General features: G+C 49.7%; 1 protein-coding gene across 1 annotated transcript in view; it reads left to right on the forward strand.

Moving 5' to 3' along the window:
• Nucleotides 1-26026, forward strand: part of SEMA5B (semaphorin 5B) — a 265455-nt gene that overhangs the window by 121010 nt on the left and 118419 nt on the right. The window contains exon 3 of the mRNA XM_069732617.1: nucleotides 17697-17874. Within this exon, the coding sequence (XP_069588718.1) occupies nucleotides 17748-17874 (127 nt within the window). The 5' untranslated portion in view covers nucleotides 17697-17747. The remainder of the gene's footprint in view (nucleotides 1-17696; nucleotides 17875-26026) is intronic.

Consider the following 26026-nt stretch of genomic DNA (forward strand, 5'->3'; position numbering starts at 1 on the left):
TCTCCTGACTCTTTGTAACATTGTATCACAGCGGAGTCCGGCCCTTGGGATCACAGGACTGGATGCAATTGTAACAACCCATCAGATGTGAGCATTATCAGTTTTGTTGGGATTTTCGTTCTCTGATGGGAAGCGGAGATCTTGGAAAGGCGCAGAGTTCTGAGCAGAGCGTTATGGAAGATTCCTCCTCATTTACATAACGCAGTGTGTCGCTTTGTATATGAATTTGGTGATACGATCGCGGCTCCGACGGCGTTCCGCTTATTTTCTGGTTGCAGTTTTTCACTTTTATGTCCCAGTAACGCGCAGTCGATAAATGTCGATTTCTGCCTCTTTGTCCGTCTGTCTTTATTGATCCATTCCTTCAATAAATGCGAAGATTAAAGAGACGGTAGAAGAAATAAATGAACGGTTGTCGCGGTGTGAAGAGGTGCGGGATGATCCGAGCCGTCAATGTCGCGCTGGCAGGAGCGCGGCGCACTGTGCGGTCTCATAGCGGATCTATACTGCAGATAATTACCCTGAGTGACGGCTCCCAGCCAGAATCACTGAGGCTGTCAGTCACCTGCGGCCGGGGCCTCCGCTCAGCTGCACCTGTGTATGATCCAGCGCCTGCACCCGTGTGTGATCCAGCGCCTGCACCGGTGTATGATCCAGCGCCTGCACCCATGTGTGATCCAGCGCCTGCACCCGTGTGTGATCCAGCGCCTGCACCCATGTATGATCCAGCGCCTGCACCCGTGTGTGATCCAGTGCCTGCACCCGTGTATGATCCAGCGCCTGCACCCGTGTATGATCCAGCGCCTGCACCCGTGTATGATCCAGCGCCTGCACCCGTGTATGATCCAGCGCCTGCACCTGTGTATTATCCAGCGCCTGCACCGGTGTATGATCCAGCGCCTGCACCCGTGTGTGATCCTGCGCCTGCACCTGTGTATGATCCAGCGCCTGCACCTGTGTATGATCCAGCGCCTGCACCTGTGTATGATCCAGCGCCTGCACCTGTGTATGATCCAGCGCCTGCACCTGTGTATGATCCAGCGCCTGCACCTGTGTGTGATCCAGCGCCTGCACCCGTGTGTGATCCAGCGCCTACACCCGTGTGTGATCCAGCACCCGAACACCTGTGTATGATCCAGCACCTGTAGACCTGTATGATCCAGCACCCGAACACCTGTGTGATCCAGCACCTGCACACGTGTATGATCCAGCACCCGCACACCTGTGTCATCCAGCACCCGAACACCTGTGTGATCCAGCACCTGTACACTTGTATGATCCAGCACCCGAACACCTGTGTGATCCAGCACCTGCACACGTGTATGATCCAGCACCCGCACACCTGTGTATGATCCAGCACCCGCACACCTGTGATCCACCACCTGCACCTGTGTATGATCCAGCACCCGCACACCTGTGTGATCCAGCACCCGAACGCCTGTGTGATCCATCACCCGAACGCCTGTGTGATCCAGCACCCGAACGCTTGTGTGATCCAGCACCCGCACGCCTGTGTGATCCAGCACCCGAACGCCTGTGTGATCCAGCACCCGAACGCCTGTGTGATCCAGCACCCGAACGCCTGTGTGATCCAGCACCCGAACGCCTGTGTGATCCAGCACCCGAACGCCTGTGTGATCCAGCACCCGAACGCCTGTGTGATCCAGCACCCGAACGCCTGTGTGATCCAGCACCCGAACGCCTGTGTGATCCAGCACCCGAACGCCTGTGTGATCCAGCACCCGAACGCCTGTGTGATCCAGCACCCGAACGCCTGTGTGATCCAGCACCCGAACGCCTGTGTGATCCAGCACCCGCACGCCTGTGTGATCCAGCACCCGAACGCCTGTGTGATCCAGCACCAGAACGCCTGTGTGATCCAGCACCCGAACGCCTGTGTGATCCAGCACCCGAACGCCTGTGTGATCCAGCACCCGAACGCCTGTGTGATCCAGCACCCGAACGCCTGTGTGATCCAGCACCCGAACGCCTGTGTGATCCAGCACCCGCACGCCTGTGTGATCCAGCACCCGAACGCCTGTGTGATCCAGCACCCGAACGCCTGTGTGATCCAGCACCCGAACGCCTGTGTGATCCAGCACCCGAACGCCTGTGTGATCCAGCACCCGAACGCCTGTGTGATCCAGCACCCGCACGCCTGTGTGATCCAGCACCCGCACGCCTGTGTGATGCAGCACCCGAACGCCTGTGTGATCCAGCACCCGCACGCCTGTGTGATCCAGCACCCGCACGCCTGTGTGATCCAGCACCCGCACGCCTGTGTGATCCAGCACCCGCACGCCTGTGTGATCCAGCACCCGCACGCCTGTGTGATGCAGCACCCGAACGCCTGTGTGATCCAGCACCCGCACGCCTGTGTGATCCAGCATCCGCACGCCTGTGTGATCCAGCACCCGCACGCCTGTGTGATCCAGCACCCGAACGCCTGTGTGATCCAGCACCCGAACGCCTGTGTGATCCAGCACCCGAACGCCTGTGTGATCCAGCACCCGAACGCCTGTGTGATCCAGCACCCGAACGCCTGTGTGATCCAGCACCCGAACGCCTGTGTGATCCAGCACCCGAACGCCTGTGTGATCCAGCACCCGAACGCCTGTGTGATCCAGCACCCGCACGCCTGTGTGATCCAGCACCCGAACGCCTGTGTGATCCAGCACCCGAACGCCTGTGTGATCCAGCACCAGAACGCCTGTGTGATCCAGCACCCGAACGCCTGTGTGATCCAGCACCCGAACGCCTGTGTGATCCAGCACCCGCACGCCTGTGTGATCCAGCACCCGCACGCCTGTGTGATGCAGCACCCGAACGCCTGTGTGATCCAGCACCCGCACGCCTGTGTGATCCAGCACCCGCACGCCTGTGTGATCCAGCACCCGCACGCCTGTGTGATCCAGCACCCGCACGCCTGTGTGATGCAGCACCCGAACGCCTGTGTGATCCAGCACCCGCACGCCTGTGTGATCCAGCACCCGCACGCCTGTGTGATCCAGCACCCGCACGCCTGTGTGATGCAGCACCCGAACGCCTGTGTGATCCAGCACCCGAACGCCTGTGTGATCCAGCACCTGTACACCTGTATGATCCAGCACCTGCACAGGCAGCCGCACAGGATCAGGCTCTTTGCTTCGTTTGTTCAGTCGGTCGTTAGCGTTTGCTTTTTGCAGGCGAGCGCATTACATTAAGTGCACCTGTCACCCGAGAAATGGCGGCCAATCAATCCACAGGAGCGGACGAAACCATCGACCCGCTGATTTGCCGGCCCATAAAATACAGGGGTCAAATCAATTCAACAATTATTTTCATCAATTTGGCAAAAGCGACAAATACCTCAGATTCATGAATCCAATGTGATCTACAGCCGGGGATTCGTGATTGTCAATGCTGCGGAGCGCTATACATTACCTGCTGTCAGCCATTATCAATACTCCAATCAGGAAATGTGCAGAACATCTCTGTCCGTTTAATGTATGCAGCTCATATGCAGAGCTATGTGTTTCCATGGATACAGTCTGCAAACAAAAATATATCCTGTGTAGTGTGATCACTAATTAGGGTTTACTCCTTCTAGTTTCCTAGATACCGTCAGACAGAAAAACACGAGGCCGAAGACTACAGGACCCAAATACAGAGGGTGATGTGTGGCCTGAAACCATGGAAACGCACCGCTCTGCATAGGACCTGTGCACACAGCAGACACTTGTGCAAATCAGTTGTTTTTTTTCTTTATTAAACATGGACTGTAACTGCAAAAGTGATAGAAGCCACTACACAGTGACTGCACCAGCAGAATAGTGAGTGCAGCTCTGGGGTATAATATAGGATGTAACTCAGGATCAGTAATGTAATGTATGTACACAGTGACTGCACCAGCAGAATAGTGATTGCAGCTCTGGGGTATAATACAGGATGTAACTCAGGATCAGTAATGTATGTACACAGTGACTGCACCAGCAGAATAGTGAGTGCAGCTCTGGAGTATAATACAGGATGTAACTCAGGATCAGTAATGTAATGTATGTACACAGTGACTGCACCAGCAGAATAGTGAGTGCAGCTCTGGAGTATAATACAGGATGTAACTCAGGATCAGTAATGTAATGTATGTATACAGTGACTGCACCAGCAGAATAGTGAGTGCAGCTCTGGGATATAATACAGGATGTAAGTCAGGATCTGTAATGTATGTACACAGTGACTGCACCAGCAGAATAGTGAATGCAGCTCTGGGGTACAATACAGGTTGTAACTCAGAATCAGTAATGTAATGTATGTACACAGTGACTGCACCAGCAGAATAGTGAGTGCAGCTCTGGGGTATAATACAGGGTGTAACTCAGGATCAGTAATGTAATGTATGTATACAGTGACTGCACCAGCAGAATAGTAAGTGCAGCTCTGGAGTATAATGCAGGTTGTAACTCAGGATCATTAATGTAATGTATGTACACAGTGACTGCACCAGCAGAATAGTGAGTGCAGCTGTGGAGTATAATACAGGAGGTAACTCTGGATCAGTAATGTAATGTATGTACACAGTGACTGCACCAGCAGAATAGTGAGTGCAGCTCTGGAATATAATACAGGTTGTAACTCAGAATCAGTAATGTAATGTATGTACACAGTGACTGCACCAGCAGAATAGTGAGTGCAGCTCTGGGGTATAATACAGGGTGTAACTCAGGATCAGTAATGTAATGTATGTATACAGTGACTGCACCAGCAGAATAGTAAGTGCAGCTGTGGAGTATAATGCAGGTTGTAACTCAGGATCATTAATGTAATGTATGTACACAGTGACTGCACCAGCAGAATAGTGAGTGCAGCTCTGGAGTATAATACAGGTTGTAACTCAGGATCAGTAATGTAATGTATGTACACAGTGACTGCACCAGCAGAATAGTGAGTGCAGCTCTGGAGTATAATACAGTATGTAACTCAAGATCAGTAATGTATGTACACAGTGACTGCACCAGCAGAATAGTGAGTGCAGCTCTGGAGTATAATACAGGATATAACTCAGGATCAGTAATGTATGTACACAGTGACTGCACCAGCAGAATAGTGAGCACAGCTCTGGTGTATAATACAGGATGTAATGTATGTACACAGTGACTGCACCAGCAGAATAGTGAGTGCAGCTCTGGGGTATAATACAGGAGGTAACTCAGGATCAGTAATGTATGTACTGTTGTGAATTCTGCTCTTGGGTTTCCTCCAGTGGTTGTAGGTGGGAATGCAGTTGTCTCTGAGTCGCAGTCCTGGCCAGGTGTATCTGCTGATTGCAGTTCTGACTGGGATATTTAGGTGTGCAGGATTTATTAGTCCTTGCCAGTTGTCAATGTTTCTTGTGAAGTGTTGGATCACTTTCTGGCTTCTCCTGCTTAGCTGCCAATTCAGCAAAGATAAGTGTCTGGTTTTTGTTTCTGTGGCACACATGCAGTGTGCTTATATTCTGTGCTATTCATTTGTTTTTCTCTTGTCCAGCTTAGACTGTGTCAGTGTTTTCTCAGTCTTGTTGGATTCTCTGGAGTTGCAGATATACGCTCCACATCTTTAGTTAGATGGTGGAGTTTTTGTATTTTCTGCTGTGGATATTTTTGGAAGGATTTTAATACTGACCGCTTAGTATCCTGTCCTATCCTTTCCTATTTAGCTAGTGTGGCCTCATTTGCTAAATCCTGTTTCCTGCCTGCGTGTGTCTTTTCCTCTACTACTCACAGTCAATATTTGTGGGGGGCTGCCTATTCTTTGGGGTTCTGCTCCGAGGCAAGGTAGAATTCCTATTTCCATCTATAGGGGTATTTAGTCTTCCGGCTGTGACGAGGTGTCTAGGTTTGTTAGGTACACCCCACGGCTACTTCTAGTTGCGATGATAGGATCAGGGTTTGCGGTCAGTATAGTTACTATCTACTCCAGTGAAAGTTATTCATGCGGCTCCAAGGTCACCTGATCATAACAATGTACACAGTGACTGCACCAGCAGAATAGTGAGTGCAGCTCTGGAGTATAATACAGGATGTAACTCAGGATCAGTAATGTAATGTATGTACACAGTGACTGCACCAGCAGAATAGTGAGTGCAGCTCTGGGATATAATACAGGATGTAAGTCAGGATCTGTAATGTATGTACACAGTGACTGCACCAGCAGAATAGTGAATGCAGCTCTGGGGTACAATACAGGTTGTAACTCAGAATCAGTAATGTAATGTATGTACACAGTGACTGCACCAGCAGAATAGTGAGTGCAGCTCTGGGGTATAATACAGGGTGTAACTCAGGATCAGTAATGTAATGTATGTATACAGTGACTGCACCAGCAGAATAGTAAGTGCAGCTCTGGAGTATAATGCAGGTTGTAACTCGGGATCATTAATGTAATGTATGTACACAGTGACTGCACCAGCAGAATAGTGAGTGCAGCTGTGGAGTATAATACAGGAGGTAACTCTGGATCAGTAATGTAATGTATGTACACAGTGACTGCACCAGCAGAATAGTGAGTGCAGCTCTGGAATATAATACAGGTTGTAACTCAGAATCAGTAATGTAATGTATGTACACAGTGACTGCACCAGCAGAATAGTGAGTGCAGCTCTGGGGTATAATACAGGGTGTAACTCAGGATCAGTAATGTAATGTATGTATACAGTGACTGCACCAGCAGAATAGTAAGTGCAGCTGTGGAGTATAATGCAGGTTGTAACTCAGGATCATTAATGTAATGTATGTACACAGTGACTGCACCAGCAGAATAGTGAGTGCAGCTCTGGAGTATAATACAGTATGTAACTCAAGATCAGTAATGTATGTACACAGTGACTGCACCAGCAGAATAGTGAGTGCAGCTCTGGAGTATAATACAGGATATAACTCAGGATCAGTAATGTATGTACACAGTGACTGCACCAGCAGAATAGTGAGCACAGCTCTGGTGTATAATACAGGATGTAATGTATGTACACAGTGACTGCACCAGCAGAATAGTGAGTGCAGCTCTGGGGTATAATACAGGAGGTAACTCAGGATCAGTAATGTATGTACTGTTGTGAATTCTGCTCTTGGGTTTCCTCCAGTGGTTGTAGGTGGGAATGCAGTTGTCTCTGAGTCGCAGTCCTGGCCAGGTGTATCTGCTGATTGCAGTTCTGACTGGGATATTTAGGTGTGCAGGATTTATTAGTCCTTGCCAGTTGTCAATGTTTCTTGTGAAGTGTTGGATCACTTTCTGGCTTCTCCTGCTTAGCTGCCAATTCAGCAAAGATAAGTGTCTGGTTTTTGTTTCTGTGGCACACATGCAGTGTGCTTATATTCTGTGCTATTCATTTGTTTTTCTCTTGTCCAGCTTAGACTGTGTCAGTGTTTTCTCAGTCTTGTTGGATTCTCTGGAGTTGCAGATATACGCTCCACATCTTTAGTTAGATGGTGGAGTTTTTGTATTTTCTGCTGTGGATATTTTTGGAAGGATTTTAATACTGACCGCTTAGTATCCTGTCCTATCCTTTCCTATTTAGCTAGTGTGGCCTCATTTGCTAAATCCTGTTTCCTGCCTGCGTGTGTCTTTTCCTCTACTACTCACAGTCAATATTTGTGGGGGGCTGCCTATTCTTTGGGGTTCTGCTCCGAGGCAAGGTAGAATTCCTATTTCCATCTATAGGGGTATTTAGTCCTCCGGCTGTGACGAGGTGTCTAGGTTTGTTAGGTACACCCCACGGCTACTTCTAGTTGCGATGATAGGATCAGGGTTTGCGGTCAGTATAGTTACTATCTACTCCAGTGAAAGTTATTCATGCGGCTCCAAGGTCACCTGATCATAACAATGTACACAGTGACTGCACCAGCAGAATAGTGAGTGCAGCTCTGGGTATAATACAGGATGTAACTCAGGATCAGTAATGTAATGTATGTACACAGTGACTGCACCAGCAGAATAGTGAGTGCAGCTCTGGAGTATGGTGGATGTAATGAATGTAATCAGTGATTGATGATAATCCTCCTCCTCCATGTTGGTGACATTGATCGCCCTCGTGCTCCTGGTGCATTATACTCTTATAATGGGGTGCTGGTTTGTGCTGGGAGCTTTGTCTTTTGTTCCACAGCAGATTGCTTAGATGCATTTCACCAGGAGGAATAATGAGGATGCAGTTGCATTAGTCCTGACACCCTGTGACCATGGCAGCAGTAATTCTTCATCCCTGGCAGAGCTCTGGGGTCGCTGTCTGCCACCAGCTGCGGTGCATTGTGGGTGATCTGTGAGTGCCCTGAGCCCCCCAGGATTCCTCCGCATTGTGTGATTGCTGCTCTGGGAATTCGTCCTTATTAACGTGAGAAATGTCCTCTGCAACAAAGCAGAACAAAGCGTCGCTGTGCCAGGCGGCTCCCGGGCGCGCTGGAGAACATGGCAGCACCTGAGCCGATCATTGTGCCCTGCAGAGCAGATGCCACCACCAGCAGCCAGCGCCACATCACTGCCGGCGCCATCCTATAATGTTCACTTCCTCTACCATCTGCTGCATCAGGATTTATGCTCTAGTCACATCCAAAGCTGCAGTCACTTTTCTGACGTTTTCTCATTTTTTTTTTCCTTTTAATTGTTTTTGTTTCTGCTGCATATTTTTAATATTGTGGGAAATAACGGCAGCAAGCTGATATGAGTGCAGCTTTGGATGTGACTGGAGTATAAGGCATGATATAACTTCTGGTTAGTTGGGGAGTGTATGCCCTGGATGTTCTGTGTACTGGTCGCATCATCTGGCTTTTTCATCCCTGTTTTCCACTATTCTTTACACTGCAGCTCTTCTCCTCTACAGCACAGCTATAATCGGTGCCTCCACATGATCATTAGCCCCATTGTCTTCCATCTTTTATATCCTCAGGCTGCTGAGCGCTCACTTCTCCATACTTTATACTGCAGTTCTGCTCTTATAGAGCACAGCTGTGATCAGTGACTCCAGCTCCAGCTGCATTGTCTGTAGGAGCGCAGGGTAGTCAGAAATCCATCTCTCATCATAGACACAGGTTGCTGCTTTGTTTCCTTAGACTCTGTGTGTGCGCAGTAGTTCTATTCCTGGGGTGGGAGTTAACTCCTAACATCCCAGCCAGCTCGGTGCAGCCAGGTGATCTCTATACTGCTGTTATCTGCTCTTCTTCTGCTCCTGACAAGGTGCTGATAGACATCTTGCAAAGTCACCAGCTTTGTCCAGATCAGATCTCCTTAGGCTAGGTTCACACTAGCGTTGCGCCGCCCTGCGTCGGCGACGCAACGCGCGACGCACGTAAAAACGCGCGCAAAAACGTGCGCGTTTTGCGACGCGTGCGTCGTTTTTGACGAAAATCGGACGCACAGAAAATGCTACAATGTAGCGTTTTCTTGCGTCCGACGCTAGCGTCGGAAACGACGCACGTGGCAAAAACGCCACCAAAACAACGCACGCGTCCCCTATGTTAAACATAGGGGCGCGTCGCCGCTGCGTCGCCGCTGCGTCGCCGGCGCAACAGCGACGCACATTGGCGGAACGCCAATGTGAACATAGCCTTATCCCGGCTCTCACTTTCCTGAGCTGTTGCTTGTTGTAACTCCAGTGATGGCAGTGCAGACTCAGAACTGCTGATAGCTGAATGTGTGACAGCAGAACTTGTGCTGGGCCTTATGGTTCTTCTGACTCTACATCTCTGCTACTCACCAGAGCGCCGCCCCCAGAAACAGGGAGGTGAGGAGACTGCAGAGCTGAGAACTGCTCAGGAGACTGTGTGACAATATCCCTTTTATGGCCGCTCACAGTCCACTGTGGTCTGCTGTGATGGGCCGCGGTCCAAATACTGAGCATATCCAGTCCGCTCAGGGTTATCTCCGTGTACTGTCAGCTTTATTGATAAGCCCTGAGCTAAACAGCAGATTAATTGGCCTTAAAAGTAAAGATGTGATTTGGGGAGTCGGAGGCGCGGGGGGAAGCGAGGAGGCGCGGGGCGCAGCGGGGAGGCCGCCGGCGATATTGGATTTATAGCGGTAAATAAAGAGCCCAGTGGAAGCAATTTACTGTATATTCTCTCTGCAGAAATCCGGTCCGTCCGACTCACAATCTGAAGTCTAGAAACCGGACGAGTCTGATCGTAGAAAACATTAACCCCTAAAATAAGGGACCACAGGACACAGCATAAAGGGGCCAATATGGCCGCCATTAGAGACCCCTTCGTGGATGTCAGCTTTGGCTGCGGTTTTTAAGGTGGTATCTGCAGGGATCGGATCTGTTCTTCTCAGGACTGGGAGAATTAGATCTCTTCTATTCAGGTCTGTCAGGATATGATATGTTCTTTTGGGTCTGTGGGGGATGGGATCTGGGGGAGAAGATATTTTATGGGATATGGGATCTGGGGGAGAAGATCTATTCTGTGGCATGAGATCTGGGGGAGAATTCTATTCTGGGGGGATGGGATCTGGGGCATTCTATATGTTCTGGTCAGGTCTGCAGGAGTAGATCTGTTCTGGTTGAATCTGCAGGAGTAGATCTGTTCTGGTTGAATCTGGAGGAGTAGATCTGTCCTTGTTGAATCTGCAGGAGTAGATCTGTACTGGTTGAATCTGCAGGAATAGATCTGTTCTGGTTGAATCTGCAGGAGTAGATCTGTTCTGGTTGAATCTGCAGGAGTAGATCTGTCCTGGTTGAATCTGCAGGAGTAGATCTGTCCTGGTTGAATCTGCATGAGTAGATCTGTTCTGGTTGAATCTGGAGGAGTAGATCTGTCCTGGTTGAATCTGCAGGAGTAGATCTGTCCTGGTTGAATCTGCATGAGTAGATCTGTTCTGGTTGAATCTGGAGGAGTAGATCTGTCCTGGTTGAATCTGCAGGAGTAGATCTGTACTGGTTGAATCTGCAGGAGTAGATCTGTTCTGGTTGAATCTGCAGGAGTAGATCTGTCCTGGTTGAATCTGCAGGAGTAGATCTGTCCTGGTTGAATCTGCATGAGTAGATCTGTTCTGGTTGAATCTGCAGGAGTAGATCTGTCCTGGTTGAATCTGCAGGAGTAGATCTGTCCTGGTTGAATCTGCATGAGTAGATCTGTTCTGGTTGAATCTGGAGGAGTAGATCTGTCCTGGTTGAATCTGCAGGAGTAGATCTGTACTGGTTTAATCTGCAGGAGTAGATCTGTCCTGGTTGAATCTGCATGAGTAGATCTGTTCTGGTTGAATCTGGAGGAATAGATCTGTTCTGGTTGAATCTGCATGAGTAGATCTGTTCTGGTTGAATCTGGAGGAATAGATCTGTTCTGGTTGAATCTGCAGGAGTAGATCTGTTCTGGTCAGGTCTGAAGGGGGAGAAAATCTGTTCTGGGAGCCACAATTACTAAGATGACGACTGTCGCTCATTCTGTAAATTTTAGCCCCTGGAGAAGAATGTGACCCCGTGTCCTGCAGTCTGGGGGTCCCGGCTCATTATCACATGCCTGTGGGATATCAGTGCAGGGATCAGGGCAGGATTCCCTCCCTAGCGCACAGGGTCCTGTAAGGACGGATCCCGACATCTCCCAGTCTTGTCTGTCCATTATCCATTCTCACCTGATGTGCAGATAGAAGGTGGGCGATTCCTCCTGTGAGACCCCGGACTGAGCTGGAGCGGCCCCTGACGCTGGGCTCACCGGGTCCCCTGCGCTACAAGCCGAGGGCAGAGCTGCAAACAACTGGGCCCCTGATGTCGCCCACAAGAGCCGCAGCTGTGGTGCAATGAGCAGATTGTAGGGACATTCACACTGTATCTACACCCTGTATCTACACCCTGTATTCACACACTGTATCTACACCCTGTATCCACACACTGTATTCACACACTGTATCTACACCCTGTATCCACACACTGTATCCACACCCTGTATCTACACCCTGTATTCACACACTGTATCTACACCCTGTATCCACACACTGTATCCACACACTGTATCTACACCCTGTATTCACACACTGTATCTACACCCTGTATCCACACACTGTATTCACACACTGTATCTACACCCTGTATCCACACCCTGTATCTACACCCTGTATTCACACACTGTATCTACACCCTGTATCCACACACTGTATCCACACACTGTATCTACACCCTGTATCCACACACTGTATCCACACACTGTATCTACACCCTGTATCCACACACCATACCCACACACCATACCCACACACCGTATCTACACCCTGTATCCACACCCTGTATTCGCACACTGTATCTACACACTATATCTACATCCTGTATCCACACCGTATCCACACACTGTATCTACACCCTGTATCCACACACTGTATCTACACACTGTATCCACACACCGTATTCACACACCGTATTCACACACAGTATCCACACACTGTATCTACACCCTGTATCCACACACTGCATCCACACCCTGTATCTACACCCTGTATCCACACACTGTATCTACACCCTGTATCCACACACTGTATCCACACACTGTATCTACACACCGTATTCACACACCGTATTCACACACAGTATCCACACACTGTATCTACACCCTGTATCCACACACTGTATCTACACCCTGTATCCACACACTGTATCCACACACTGTATCTACACACCGTATTCACACACCGTATTCACACACAGTATCCACACACTGTATCTACACCCTGTATCCACACACTGTATCTACACCCTGTATCCACACACTGTATCTACACACTGTATCCACACACCGTATTCACACACCGTATTCACACACAGTATCCACACACTGTATCTACACCCTGTATCCACACACTGCATCCACACCCTGTATCTACACCCTGTATCCACACACTGTATCTACACCCTGTATCCACACACTGTATCCACACACTGTATCTACACCCTGTATCCACACACTGTATCCACACACTTTATCCACACCCTGTATCTACACCCTGTATCCACACACTGTATCCACACACTTTATCCACACACTGTATCTACACCCTCTATCCACACACTGTATCCACACACTGTATCCACACCCTGTATCTACACCCTGTATCCACACACTGTATCTACACCCTGTATCCACACACCATATCCACCCTGTATCCACACACTGTATCTACACCCTGTATCCACACACTGTATCCACACACTGTATCCACACCCTGTATCTACACCCTGTATCCACACACTGTATCTACACCCTGTATCCACACACCATATCCACCCTGTATCCACACACTGTATCCACACACTGTATCTACACCCTGTATCCACACACCGTATCCACACACTGTATCCACACCCTGTATCTACACCCTGTATTCACACACTGTATCCACACACTGTATCTACACCCTGTATCCACACACTGTATCTACACCCTGTATCCACACACCATATCCACCCTGTATCCACACACTGTATCCACACACTATCCACACCCTGTATCTACACCCTGTATCCACACACTGTATCTACACCCTGTATCTACACACTGTATCCACACCCTGTATCTACACCCTGTATCCACACACCGTATCCACCCTGTATCCACACACTGTATCTACACCCTGTATCCACACACTGTATCTACACACTGTATCCACACACTATCTACACCCTGTATCCACACACCGTATCCACCCTGTATCTACACCCTGTATCTACACCCTGTATCTACACCCTGTATCTACACCCTGTATCTACACCCTGTATCCACACACTGTATCCACACACTGTATCTACACCCTGTATCCACACACCGTATCCACCCTGTATCTACACCCTGTATCCACACACCATATCCACCCTGTATCCACACACTGTATCCACACACTGTATCTACACCCTGTATCCACACACTGTATCCACACCCTGTATCTACACCCTGTATCCACACCCTGTATCCACACCCTGTATCTACACCCTGTATCCACACACTGTATCCACACCCTGTATCTACACCCTGTATCCACACACCATATCCACCCTGTATCCACACACTGTATCCACACACTGTATCTACACACTGTATCCACACACTGTATCTACACCCTGTATCCACCCTGTATCCACCCTGTATCCACACCCTGTATCCACGCCCTGTATCCACACTGTATCCACGCCCTGTATCCACCCTGTATCCACACCCTGTATCCACCCTGTATCCACACCCTGTATCCACCCTGTATCCACACCCTGTATCCACACACCGTATCCACCCTGTATCCACACACTGTATCCACGCCCTGAATCCCTGTGGTGGCCGTGTAGCAATGGGAGATGATGTCCGCATGTGATGAGTGGCCCGGGCCCCGCGCTCTGAGGACTGTGACGTCTTAGATTTTCAGCTTTTTTGGTTCTTGATGTCCTGACTACGATGGCGTCTCTGCGGCTGGACTGGATGCGTCGCCGATCTCCAGGAATATCGACATGTAGCAGCCTGTGTCTGCCTGTAATACGTCGCCACGTTACCCGCTCATAGTCTGTCACATCGTGTCTTCCTGTCCATTGTTTTCTTTGCTTCACCTTCTCTGATAGATTTTGCAGAGTTTTTTGATACATTGTTACATCTGTCTTCTCCATATGTTACTTTGTTGCCTCTCGCAGTCGGTTGCAGATATTGTAACCTCGCTGTAATCTGTTACATTGTTGTGTGGCGTTGTCACCGCTCATATTCCTCTGCCGTACGTTATTGCCAGGCTCGGTGCAATCTGTTACATTGTTTCCTCTCCATAATGAATGGTTTCCCGCTTTTATTGTTCTTCGTTTCATTGTTTCCTGCATAAACCGCTCTCCTGTATTCTGTTCCCCGTACTAGGGCTCTGTTCACACGGCCAGTCTCATCTGTGAGGGATCCAGAGTAATGAAAGCTCAGATGGAGCAAAAACAGTTTCACGCTTTGGTTTCCGTTTTGCATCGATTCTTGTTTCGCTTTGAGTGGACCTGTATTACTTTAGAAAAAAGGAAAAAAAAAAACTGGATCCAGTTGCGATCTCCTTATTTTTTTCCGGCTGTTCAGTTGTGCAGACTACGGGTCCGATTAATCAAGACCGACGTTGTTCAGATGGGGGCGCCCTGGAGTCAGACGTGTCTCAGGAGCGTGCGTGCGTGCGCCTCCGTGCGCTGCACCAGAAGCTCCGGCGTGCGGAGCCTCACAGCTCGTCATGAAGTAGATGATCGCTGCTGCTTTCCCCATTTAGGTGAAGCTGGGAGAAACTGGGGTGGAAACAGAAAGATGGGAAATGTAGGCGCATCTCCAAGTCGCATGTATATTTTTCAACTTTTCATAGCTTATACTCCAGAATTCTATCGTGAAAGCTTTGACGAATCAGGAGCTATATATTTATCTGTTACATTGTTGTCTTTCTTATTTTGCTGTTGCATGTTTCACCTTTCTCTCTCTCTGCCATTTATCATTCTGTGGTACATTGTTTCCTGTAAATATCACTGTTCCATAATTTTCCACCTATACAATTCTTTGTTACATTGTGTCCTCTATTTTGCTGTTCTTCATTGTTTCCTCTCTCTCTGTCTCTATATATATATATATATATACAGTGCCTTGCGAAAGTATTCGGCCCCCTGGAACTTTTCAACCTTTTCCCACATATCATTCTTCAAACATAAAGATTCCAAATGTAAATTTTTGGTGAAGAATCAACAACGAGTGGAACACAATTGTGAAGTTGAACGAAATTTATTAGTTATTTTACATTTTTGTGGAAATTCAAAACCTGAAAATTGTGGCGTGCAATATTATTCGGCCCCTATAACTTAATACTTTGTTGCACCTTTTCCTGCGATTACAAGTCTCTTGGGGTTTGTCTCTATCAGTTTTGTACATGGAGAGACTGAAATTCTCGCCCATTCTTCCCGGCAAACAGCTCGAGCTCAGTGAGGTTTGATGGAGATCGTTTGTGATCAGCAGTTTTCGGCTCTTTCCACAGATTCTCCATTGGATTGAGGTCTGGACTGTGACTTGGCCATTCTAACACCTGGATACGTTTATTTGTGAACCATTCCATTGTAGATTTTGCTTTATGTTTGGGATCATTATCTTGTTGGAAGACAAATCTCCGTCCCAGTCTCAGGTCTTTCGCAGACTCCAACAGGTTTTCTTCAAGAATGGTCCTGTATTTGGCTCCATCCATCTTCCCATCAATTTTATCCATCTTCCCTGTCCCTGCTGAAGAAAAGCAGCTGAAACCATGATGCTGCCACCACCATGTTTGACAGTGGGGATGGTGTGTTCAGGGTGATGAGCTGTGTTGCCTTTACACCAAACATATCATTTGACATTGTTGCCAAAAAGTTAGATTTTGGTTTCATCTGACCAGAGCACCTTCTTCCACATGTTTGGTGTCTCCCAGGTGGCTTGTTGCAAACTTTAGATGACACTTTTTATGGATATCGTTGAGAAATGGCTTTCTTCTTGCCACTCTTCCATAAAGGCCAGATTTGTGCAGTGTACGACTGATTGTTGTCCTATGGACAGACTGTCCCACCTCAGCTGTAGATCTCTGCAGTTCATCCAGAGTGATCATGGGCCTCTTGGCTGCATCTCTGATCAGTCTTCTCCTTGTTTGAGATGAAAGTTTAGAGGGACGGCCGGGTCTTGGTAGATTTGCAGTGGTATGATGCTCCTTCCATTTCAATATGATCGCTTGCACAGTGCTCCTTGGGATGTTTAATGTTTTGGAAATCATTTTGTATCCAAATCCGTCTTTAAACTTCTCTACAACAGTATCACGGAGCTGCCTGTTGTGTTCCTTGGTCTTCATGATGCTCTCTGTGCTTCACACAGAACCCTGAGACTATCACAGAGCAGATGCATTTATACGGAGACTTGATTACACACAGGTGGATTATATTTATCATCATTAGGCATTTAGGATGACATTGGATCATTCAGAGATCCACAATGAACTTCTGCACTGAAAGTAAAGGGGCCGAATAATATTGCACGCCCCACTTTTCAGTTTTTGAATTTCCCAAAAAATATAAAATAACCAATAAATTTCGTTCAACTTCACAATTGTGTTCCACTTGTTGATTCTTCACCAAAAATTTACATTTGGTATCTTTATGTTTGAAGCATGATATGTGGGAAAAGGTTGAAAAGTCCCAAGGGGGCTGAATACTTTCACAAGGCTCTGTGTATATATATGTATATGCTCTGTTCCTTCCATGTATCATGCTTTCTTACATTGTTTCCTCTCTCTCTACCTGATGAAGCTCATCAAGAGAATGCCAAGAGTGCGCAAAGCAGTCATCAAAGCAAAAAGGTGGCTACTTTGAAGAACCTAGAATATAAGACATATTATCAGTTGTTTCACAGTTTTTTGTTAAGTATATAATTCCACATGTGTTAATTCATAGTTTTGATGCCTTCAGTGTGAATGCACAATTTTCATAGTCATGAAAATACAGAAAAATCTTTAAATGTGAAGGTGTGTCCAAACTTTTGGTCTGTACTGTGTACAGTATATATAATATATATATATATATATATATATATATATATATATATATATATATATATATATATATATATATATATATATACTCTGTTCCTTCCATGTATCATTCTTTCTTACGTTGTTTTCTCTCTTTTTTCTCTGTTTCCGCCATGTATAATTCTCCGTTACATTGTTTCCTGTACATATCACTCTGTGACATTGTTGAATCTCCGTTCTTGTTTTTCCAGGACTTGCCCTGGAGCTTCCCTTGGACGATAGATGTGCGGCGTTCCTCCATCATGACCAGGCAATGGACGCTGCCGACCGTCTCTGTTCTCCTGCTTCACCTCTCTACAGTCAGAGCAGATGTTCCGGAGATGGAGGAGCAATGTCTGAAGAGGGAGCACCCGGTCCTGACTTTCCAGGGTGAGCGCTGATAATACACGGAGCATTGTAGTGCATCACTGCCAGCGCTGGGTGTAGATCCCGACATTACAGATACATTGCCTTTACCAACCCCGAGTTACAGCCCAGCTACATCCAGAGCTGCAATCATAATTCTTCTGTTTCTTTATGCTTTATTTTCCATTTGATCCAGAGCTGTACTCCTAATTCTGCTATTTCATTATGTTTTATTTGCCATTCCATCCAGAGCTGCAATCCTAATTCTTCTGTTTCTTTATGCTTTATTTTCCATTTCATCCAGAGCTGTACTCCTAATTCTGCTATTTCTTTATGTTTTATTTTCCATTCCATCCAGAGCTGCAGTCATAATTCTGAACAAGTAATTTCAGTTACTTGCTAATGTGAGTTTGCGGCCAATACTGAGCAGAATTGTGAATGCAGCTCTGGATGTGACCAGAGTATAAGATATTCTTCCAGATAATTAATTCCACGTATTTGCGGTGACACATCGTGACAAGTGGCCTGAACCTGTAAAATGAGACAGCGATTCGGAGCTTGGAGAGAATCGCCGTTGATGTCGGGGTTAGTAGAAGTGTTAATAGAGCGGCGGAGCATCATGGCGGTGTCGGCGTCCAGCCATCGTCCCCGGAGCGGAGCCATCTCGTCCCTGCAGGCGCTAATGATGGCGGCGTGTCCGCGGTGCACGATGAATGTAGCTGTCTGATCCGAGTTTATGCTAATCAACCTCCGATGCGGATTATTAGCTTAACTAATTTATTTAATCAATTTGATGAGTTCTCCGAGATCTCGATTACAAATGAATTCATCAAAACTAAAGGCGGCGGCCATTAATATTCCAGCCCCGACCACGAGGGCGATCAATGGGAGACAGAAACTGTATCTCCTTATTTATGGCAAACGGCGCAGGAAGCGACACCCGGTAATGAATATTACAGCCCACCGCAGACAAGAACGTGTGGATTAGGAGTCTTGTAACTATCAGGGGCCCCGGACACAGAGACCCTGACACCAGGGGACCGAAGTATAGAGACCCTGACACCAGGGGCCCGGATACAGAGACCCTGACACCAGGGGGCCCGGATATAGAGACCCTGACACCAGGGGGCCCGGATACAGAGACCCTGACACCAGGGGCCTGGATATAGAGACCCTGACACCAGGGGCCCGGATATAGAGACCCTGACACCAGGGGGCCCGGATATAGAGACCCTGACACCAGGGGGCCCGGATACAGAGACCCTGACACCAGGGGGCCTGGATATAGAGACCCTGACACCAGGGGGCCCGGATACAGAGACCCTGACACCAGGGGGCCCGGATACAGAGACCCTGACACCAGGGGGCCCGGATATAGAGACCCTGACACCAGGGGGCCCGGATATAGAGACCCTGACACCAGGGGCCCGGATACAGAGACCCTGACACCAGGGGGCCCGGATATAGAGACCCTGACACCAGGGGGCCCGGATACAGAGACCCTGACACCAGGGGCCCGGATACAGAGACCCTGACACCAGGGGCCCCGGATATAGAGACCCTGACACCAGGGGCCCCGGACACAGAGACCCTGACACCAGGGGGCCCGGATATAGAGACCCTGACACCAGGGGCCCCGGACACAGAGACCCTAACACCAGGGGCCCCGGACACAGAGACCCTAACACCAGGGGCCCCAGACACAGAGACCCTGACACCAGGGGGCCCGGATATAGAGACCCTGACACCAGGGGGCCCGGATATAGAGACCCTGACACCAGGGGGCACGGATATAGAGACCCTGACACCAGGGTGCCCGGATACAGAGACCCTAACACCAGGGGCCCTGGACACAGAGACCCTGACACCAGGAGCCGCGGATATAGAGACCCTGACACCAGGGGGCCCGGATATAGAGACCCTGACACCAGGGGCCCGGATACAGAGACCCTAACACCAGGGGCCCCGGACACAGAGACCCTGACACCAGGGGCCTCGGACACAGAAACCCTGACACCAGGGGCCCCGGATATAGAGACCCTGACACCAGGGATCCGGATATAGAGACACTGACACCAGGGGCCCGGATATAGAGACCCTGATACCAGGGGCCCGGATATAGAGACCCTGATACCAGGGGCCCGGATATAGAGACCCTGATACTAGAGGCCCCGGATATAGAGACCCTGATACCAGGGGGCCCGGATATAGAGACCCTGATACCAGGGGCCCCGGATATAGAGACCCTGATACCAGGGGCCCCGGATATAGAGACCCTGATACCAGGGGGCCCGGATATAGAGACCCTGATACCAGAGGCCCCGGATACAGAGACCCTGATACCAGGGGGCCCGGATACAGAGACCCTGATACCAGGGGGCCCGGATACAGAAACCCTGATACCAGGGGCCCCGGATACAGAGACCCTGATACCAGGTGCCCCGGATATAGAGACCCTAATACCAGGGGCCCCGGATATAGAGAACCTGATACCAGGGCCCCCAGATATAGAAGCCCTGACACCAGGGGCCCCGGATATAGACACCCTGACACCAGGCATCCTAGCTATAGAAACCCTGACACTGAGGACCTCAGACACCCTGATATCAGGGGCCCCAAACACTGAAACCCTGACTTCTGGGGCCCCAAGCAAACACTCCCCTGATCTTGAAGCGCAGGACAATGACGCGGACACTTGGGCTCCTCTCTAGTTGGAGGGGCTCTGTTATGGATCTGGGGTGCAGGGGCTTCCAGTCTTACATCTGCCTTGCACTTGCTGTTTCTAAGCCGCCCATGTGAGATGCTGCCTGCTAATCGTCCGTATCTAAGCCTATCCTGCGTGGTGCGGTCTGTGGAGCAGTGTATCTAATCCTCTCCTGTGTGGTACTGTCTGCTAAGCCGTGTATCTAATCCTATCCTGTGTGGTACGGTCTGCTGAGCTGTGTATCTAATCCTCTCCTGTGTGATACTGACTGCTGAGCCGTGTATCTAATCCTATCCTGTGTGATACTGACTGCTGAGCTGTGTATCTAATCCTCTCCTGTGTGATATTGTCTGCTGAGCTGTGTATCTAATCCTATCCTGTGTGATACTGTCTGCTGAGGTGTGTATCTAATCCTATCCTGTGTGGTACGGTCTGCTGAGCTGTGTATCTAATCCTCTCCTGTGTGATACTGTCTGCTGAGCTGTGTATCTAATCCTATCCTGTGTGATACTGACTGCTGAGCCGTGTATCTAATCCTATCCTGTGTGATACTGTCTGCTGAGCCGTGTATCTAATCCTGTCTTATGTGATACTGTCTGCTGAGCCGTGTATCTAATCCTCTTCTGTGTGATACTGACTGCAGAGCCGTGTATCTAATCCTCTCCTGTGTGATTGTCTGCTGAGCCGTGTATCTAATCCTATCCTGTGTGATTCTGTCTGCTGAGCCGTGTATCTAATCCTATCCTGTGTGATACTGTCTGCTGAGCCGTGTATCTAATCCCATCATGTGTGATACTGTCTGCTGAGCTGTGTATCTAATCCTCTTCTGTGTGATACTGACTGCTGAGCCGTGTATCTAATCCTCTCCTGTGTGATACTGTCTGCTGAACTGTGTATCTAATCCTCTCCTGTGTGGTACTGTCTGCTAAGCCGTGTATCTAATCCTCTCCTGTGTGATACTGTCTGCTGAGCCGTGTATCTAATCCTCTCCTGTGTGATACTGACTGCTGAGCCGTGTATCTAATCCTATCATGTGTGATACTGTCTGCTGAGCTGTGTATCTAATCCTATCCTGTGTGATACTGTCTGCTGAGCCGTGTATCTAATCCTCTCCTGTGTGATACTGACTGCTGAGCCGTGTATCTAATCCTATCATGTGTGATACTGTCTGCTGAGCCGTGTATCTAATCCTCTCCTGTGTGATACTGTCTGCTGAGCCGTGTATCTAATCCTAGCCTGTGTGATACTGTCTGCTGAACTGTGTATCTAATCCTCTCCTGTGTGGTACAGTCTGCTAAGCCGTGTATCTAATCCTCTCCTGTGTGATACTGTCTGCTGAGCCGGGTATCTAATCCTATCCTGTGTGATACTGTCTGCTGAGCCGTGTATCTAATCCTCTCCTGTGTGGTACGGTCTGCTGAGCCGTGTATCTAATCCTATCCTGTGTGATACTGACTGCTGAGCTGTGTATCTAATCCTATCCTGTGTGATACTGTCTGCTGAGCCGTGTATCTAATCCTATCCTGTGTGATACTGACTGCTGAGCTGTGTATCTAATCCTATCCTGTGTGATTCTGTCTGCTGAGCCGTGTATCTAATCCCATCCTGCGTGGTAGGATCTGCAGAGCCGTGTATCTAATCCTGTCCTATGTGATACTGTTTGCAGAGCCTCTGTATCTAAGCGCATACATGTGAGGACCCCTCGTCCTCCCTCCAGCATAAGTGTCACCCCTCCAGAGCAGTGGTGGGGTGCGATGCTCTGCAGCGCTGCGCCCCTTCCCCTCCCCCGCTGCTCTTGCGCAGCCGATCGTCTCTAATTCTCCGTGTTCACTTTGTTTTTCGCTTCTTATCCTTAATTAAATCTTTAGTCCGTTGATATTTCTCTAAAACCAGATTAATTGGCTGAAACTCGGGAGTGAAGGCTCCGGATTACAGGCGTGTAATGGGCGCAGGGGCCTGACGGAGAGATTCAGACACTTGTGGGAGATCTGCGGCTGCAGCTCTGGATGTGACTGGAGAACATGGCTGCATCAATGACTGCAGATGTTAGGCGACCCGCGATTGACGGTCCTTTACTATCCTGGTCGGTCAGCCGCACTTGTCAGTAATGTTTCAGGTCAAGAAGCCCTTCATCAGATAGGGGCGTCCGGCGGGTCCTGGGGCGTCCTGCAGGTGTCCGGTGGGTCCTGGGGCGTTGGGCGGGTCCTGGGGCGTCCTGCAGATCCTGGGTCGTCCTGCGGGTGTCCTGCGGGTGTCCGGCGGGTCCTTGGGCATCCTGCGGCTCTAGGAACGTCCGGCGGGTCCTGGGGCGTCCTGCAGGTGTCCGGCGGGTCCTGGGGCGTCCGGTGGGTTCTAGGGAGTCCTGCGGGTGTCCGGCGGGTCCTGGGGCATCCTGCGGCTCTAGGAACGTCCGGCGGGTCCTGGGGCATCCTGCGGCTCTAGGAGCGTCCAGTGGGTCCTGGGGCGTCCTGCGGGTGTCTGGCGGGTCCTGGGGTGTCCGGCAGGTCCTGGGGCATCCTGCGGGTCTAGGAGCGTCCTGGGGCATCCTGCGTGTGTCCAGCGGGTCCTAGGGCGTCCTGCGGGTGTCCGGTGGGTCCTGGGGAGTCCGGCGAGTGTGCGATGGGTCCTGGGGCGTCCTGCGGGTCTAGAAGTGTCCGGCGGGTCCTGGGGCGTCCTGCGGGTCTAGGAGCGTCCGGCGGGTGTCTGGTGGGTCCTGGGGCGTCCTGCAGGTTTAGGAGCATCCTGCGGCGTCCTGCAGGTCTAGGAGCGTCCGGCGGATCCTGGGGCGTCCTGTAGGTCCTGGGGCGTCCTGCGGGTCTAGGAGCGTCCTGTGGGTGTCCGGCGGGTCCCTGGGGCGTCGTGCGGGTCTAGGAGTGTCCGGCGGGTCCTGGGGCGTCCTGCGGGTCTAGGAGCGTCCGGCGGGTCCTGGGGCATCCTGCGGGTCTAGGAGCGTCCGGCGGGTCCTGGGGCGTCCTGCGGGTCTAGGAGCGTCCGGCGGGTGTCCGGCGGGTCCTGGGGCGTCCTGTGGGTTTAGGAGCGTCCTGGGGTGTCCGGCGGGTCCTGGGGCGTCCTGTGGGTTTAGGAGCGTCCTGGGGTGTCCGGCGGGTCCTGGGGCGTCCTGCGGGTCTAGGAGCGTCCGGCGGATCCTGGGGTGTCCTGTGGGTCCTGGGGCGTCTGGGGCGTCCTGCGGGTCTAGGAGCGTCCGGCGGATCCTGGGGTGTCCTGTGGGTCCTGGGGCGTCCGGCGGGTCCTGGGGCATCCTGCGGGAGTCCGGCGGGTCCTGGGGAGATTAGTGTCCCCTGTGGATTGGACCTGTGGCTTCACTAGCGCTCTACATACTTCAGAGACTGAAGAGCGTTTTCTCCCCCCCCCCCCCGCATGATGAGCGGCCCCTTGACCCGAAACATTACTAAGAGTTGCACGCGCCGTGTTCTTGGTGCTTCTTCCATAGATCTAGGTGAGAGGTGACGCTGTGCCGCTCCTGAGCGCTGCTCTGCCTCCTCTGTGTATAATGTGACCGCAGACATAATGACGGAGATGAGATGAGCGACAGATCAGCAGTGACGATGGACGCATGTGCTGGAGAGGATTAGCGCTAATCAATTCTGAAATGGTTTCATTGCATGATGACACTGATACGCGGGGTGCAGGGTGACACTGATACTCGGGGTGCAGGGTGACACTGATACTCGGGGTGCAGGGTGACACTGATACTCGGGGTGCAGGGTGTTGTGAGTTCTGTTTTTGGGCTCCCTCTGGTGGTTACTGATGGTACTGGGTGACTTGTCTTTCCTGGGTCTCTGGGTTCCACCTGTTCCATCAGGATATGGGAGTTTCCTATTTTACCTGGCTTTACTGGCATTTCCTCGCCGGTTATGAATGTATCCAGTGTGTCTTGTTACCTCTGCTCCCTGCTCCTAGAACCTTCTGGTCAAGCTAAGTTTGGATTTTCCTGTTTTGGTGTTTTGCTTTATTTGGTTTTTAGTCCAGCCTGCAGATATTTGATTCTTTGGTGCTGGTTGCTCTAGTGGGCTGAAATTGCTCCTCATGTACCATGAGTTGGCACATGAGTTCAAGTAATTTCAGGATGGTTTTTTGAAGGGTTTTTCGCTGACCGCGCAGATCACTTTTGTATTCTCTGCTATCTAGCTTTAGCGGGTCTCATTTTGCTGAAACTGTTTTCATACTGCGTATGTGCTTTCCTCTCATTTCACCGTCATTATATGTGGGGGGCTGCTATTTCTGTGGGGTGTTTCTCTGGAGGCAAGAGAGGTCTGTGTTTCTTCTAATAGGGGAAGTTAGATCTTCGGCTGGAGCGAGACGTCTAGGATCATCGTAGGCACGTTCCCCGGCTACTTTTATTTGTGTGTTAGGTTCAGGGTCGCTGTCAGCTCAGGTTCCATCGCCCTAGAGCTTGTTTGTATCTGTGCTTGTCCTTTAGTGATCCCCTGCCATTGGGATCATGACAGAATAACCGGCCCACAAAGTGTTAATTGTATTGGCTGAAGTAGGAGGATAAGTAGTCTGAGGAAGTTTTTTTTTTTTTTTTCTCTCTTTCCCTCAGAGTTTGCTGCCTAGCCTTATTGCAGCGTGGCTACTTCCTCCTCCTCTTAATCTTTGAATGGCTCTGATCCCAGCTGTTTATCATGGACGTCCAGAGTTTGGCTTCCAGCCTGAATAATCTTGCCGCTAAGGTTCAAAATATACAGGATTTTGTTGTACATGCTCCTATGTCTGAACCTAGAATTCCTGTCCCAGAGTTTTTTTTCTGGAGATAGATCTCGTTTTCTGAATTTTAGGAACAATTGCAAGTTGTTTCTTTCTTTGAAATCTCGCTCCTCTGGAGACCCTGCTCAGCAAGTCAAGATTATTATATCTTTCCTGCGGGGTGACCCTCAGGATTGGGCATTTGCATTGGCACCAGGGGACCCTGCGTTGCTTAATGCGGATGCGTTTTTTCTGGCATTGGGTTTGCTCTATGAGGAACCTAACCAAGAGATTCAGGCTGAAAAAGCTTTGTTGGCCCTCTCTCAGGGGCAAGATGAAGCAGAAATTTATTGTCAAAAATTTCGGAAGTGGTCGGTGCTTACTCAGTGGAATGAGTGCGCCCTGGCTGCAAAGTTCAGAGATGGCCTTTCTGAGGCCATTAAAGATGTTATGGTGGGGTTCCCTGCGCCTGCTGGTCTGAATGAGTCTATGACTATGGCTGTTCAGATTGATTGGCGTTTACGGGAGCGCAAACCTGTGCATCATTTGGCGGTGTCATCTGAACCGTCACCTGAGATAATGCAATGTGATAGAATTCAGTCCAGAAGTGAACGGCAAAATTATAGGCGGAAAAAAAGGTTGTGCTTTTATTGTGGTGATTCAGCTCATGTTATATCAGCATGCTCTAAACGCACAAAAAAGGTTGATAAGTCTGTTGCCATTAGTACTTTACAGTCTAAGTTCATTCTGTCTGTGACTCTGATT

This window comes from Ranitomeya imitator, chromosome 7, assembly GCF_032444005.1.
Source record: "Ranitomeya imitator isolate aRanImi1 chromosome 7, aRanImi1.pri, whole genome shotgun sequence".
Lineage (NCBI taxonomy): Eukaryota > Metazoa > Chordata > Amphibia > Anura > Dendrobatidae > Ranitomeya > Ranitomeya imitator.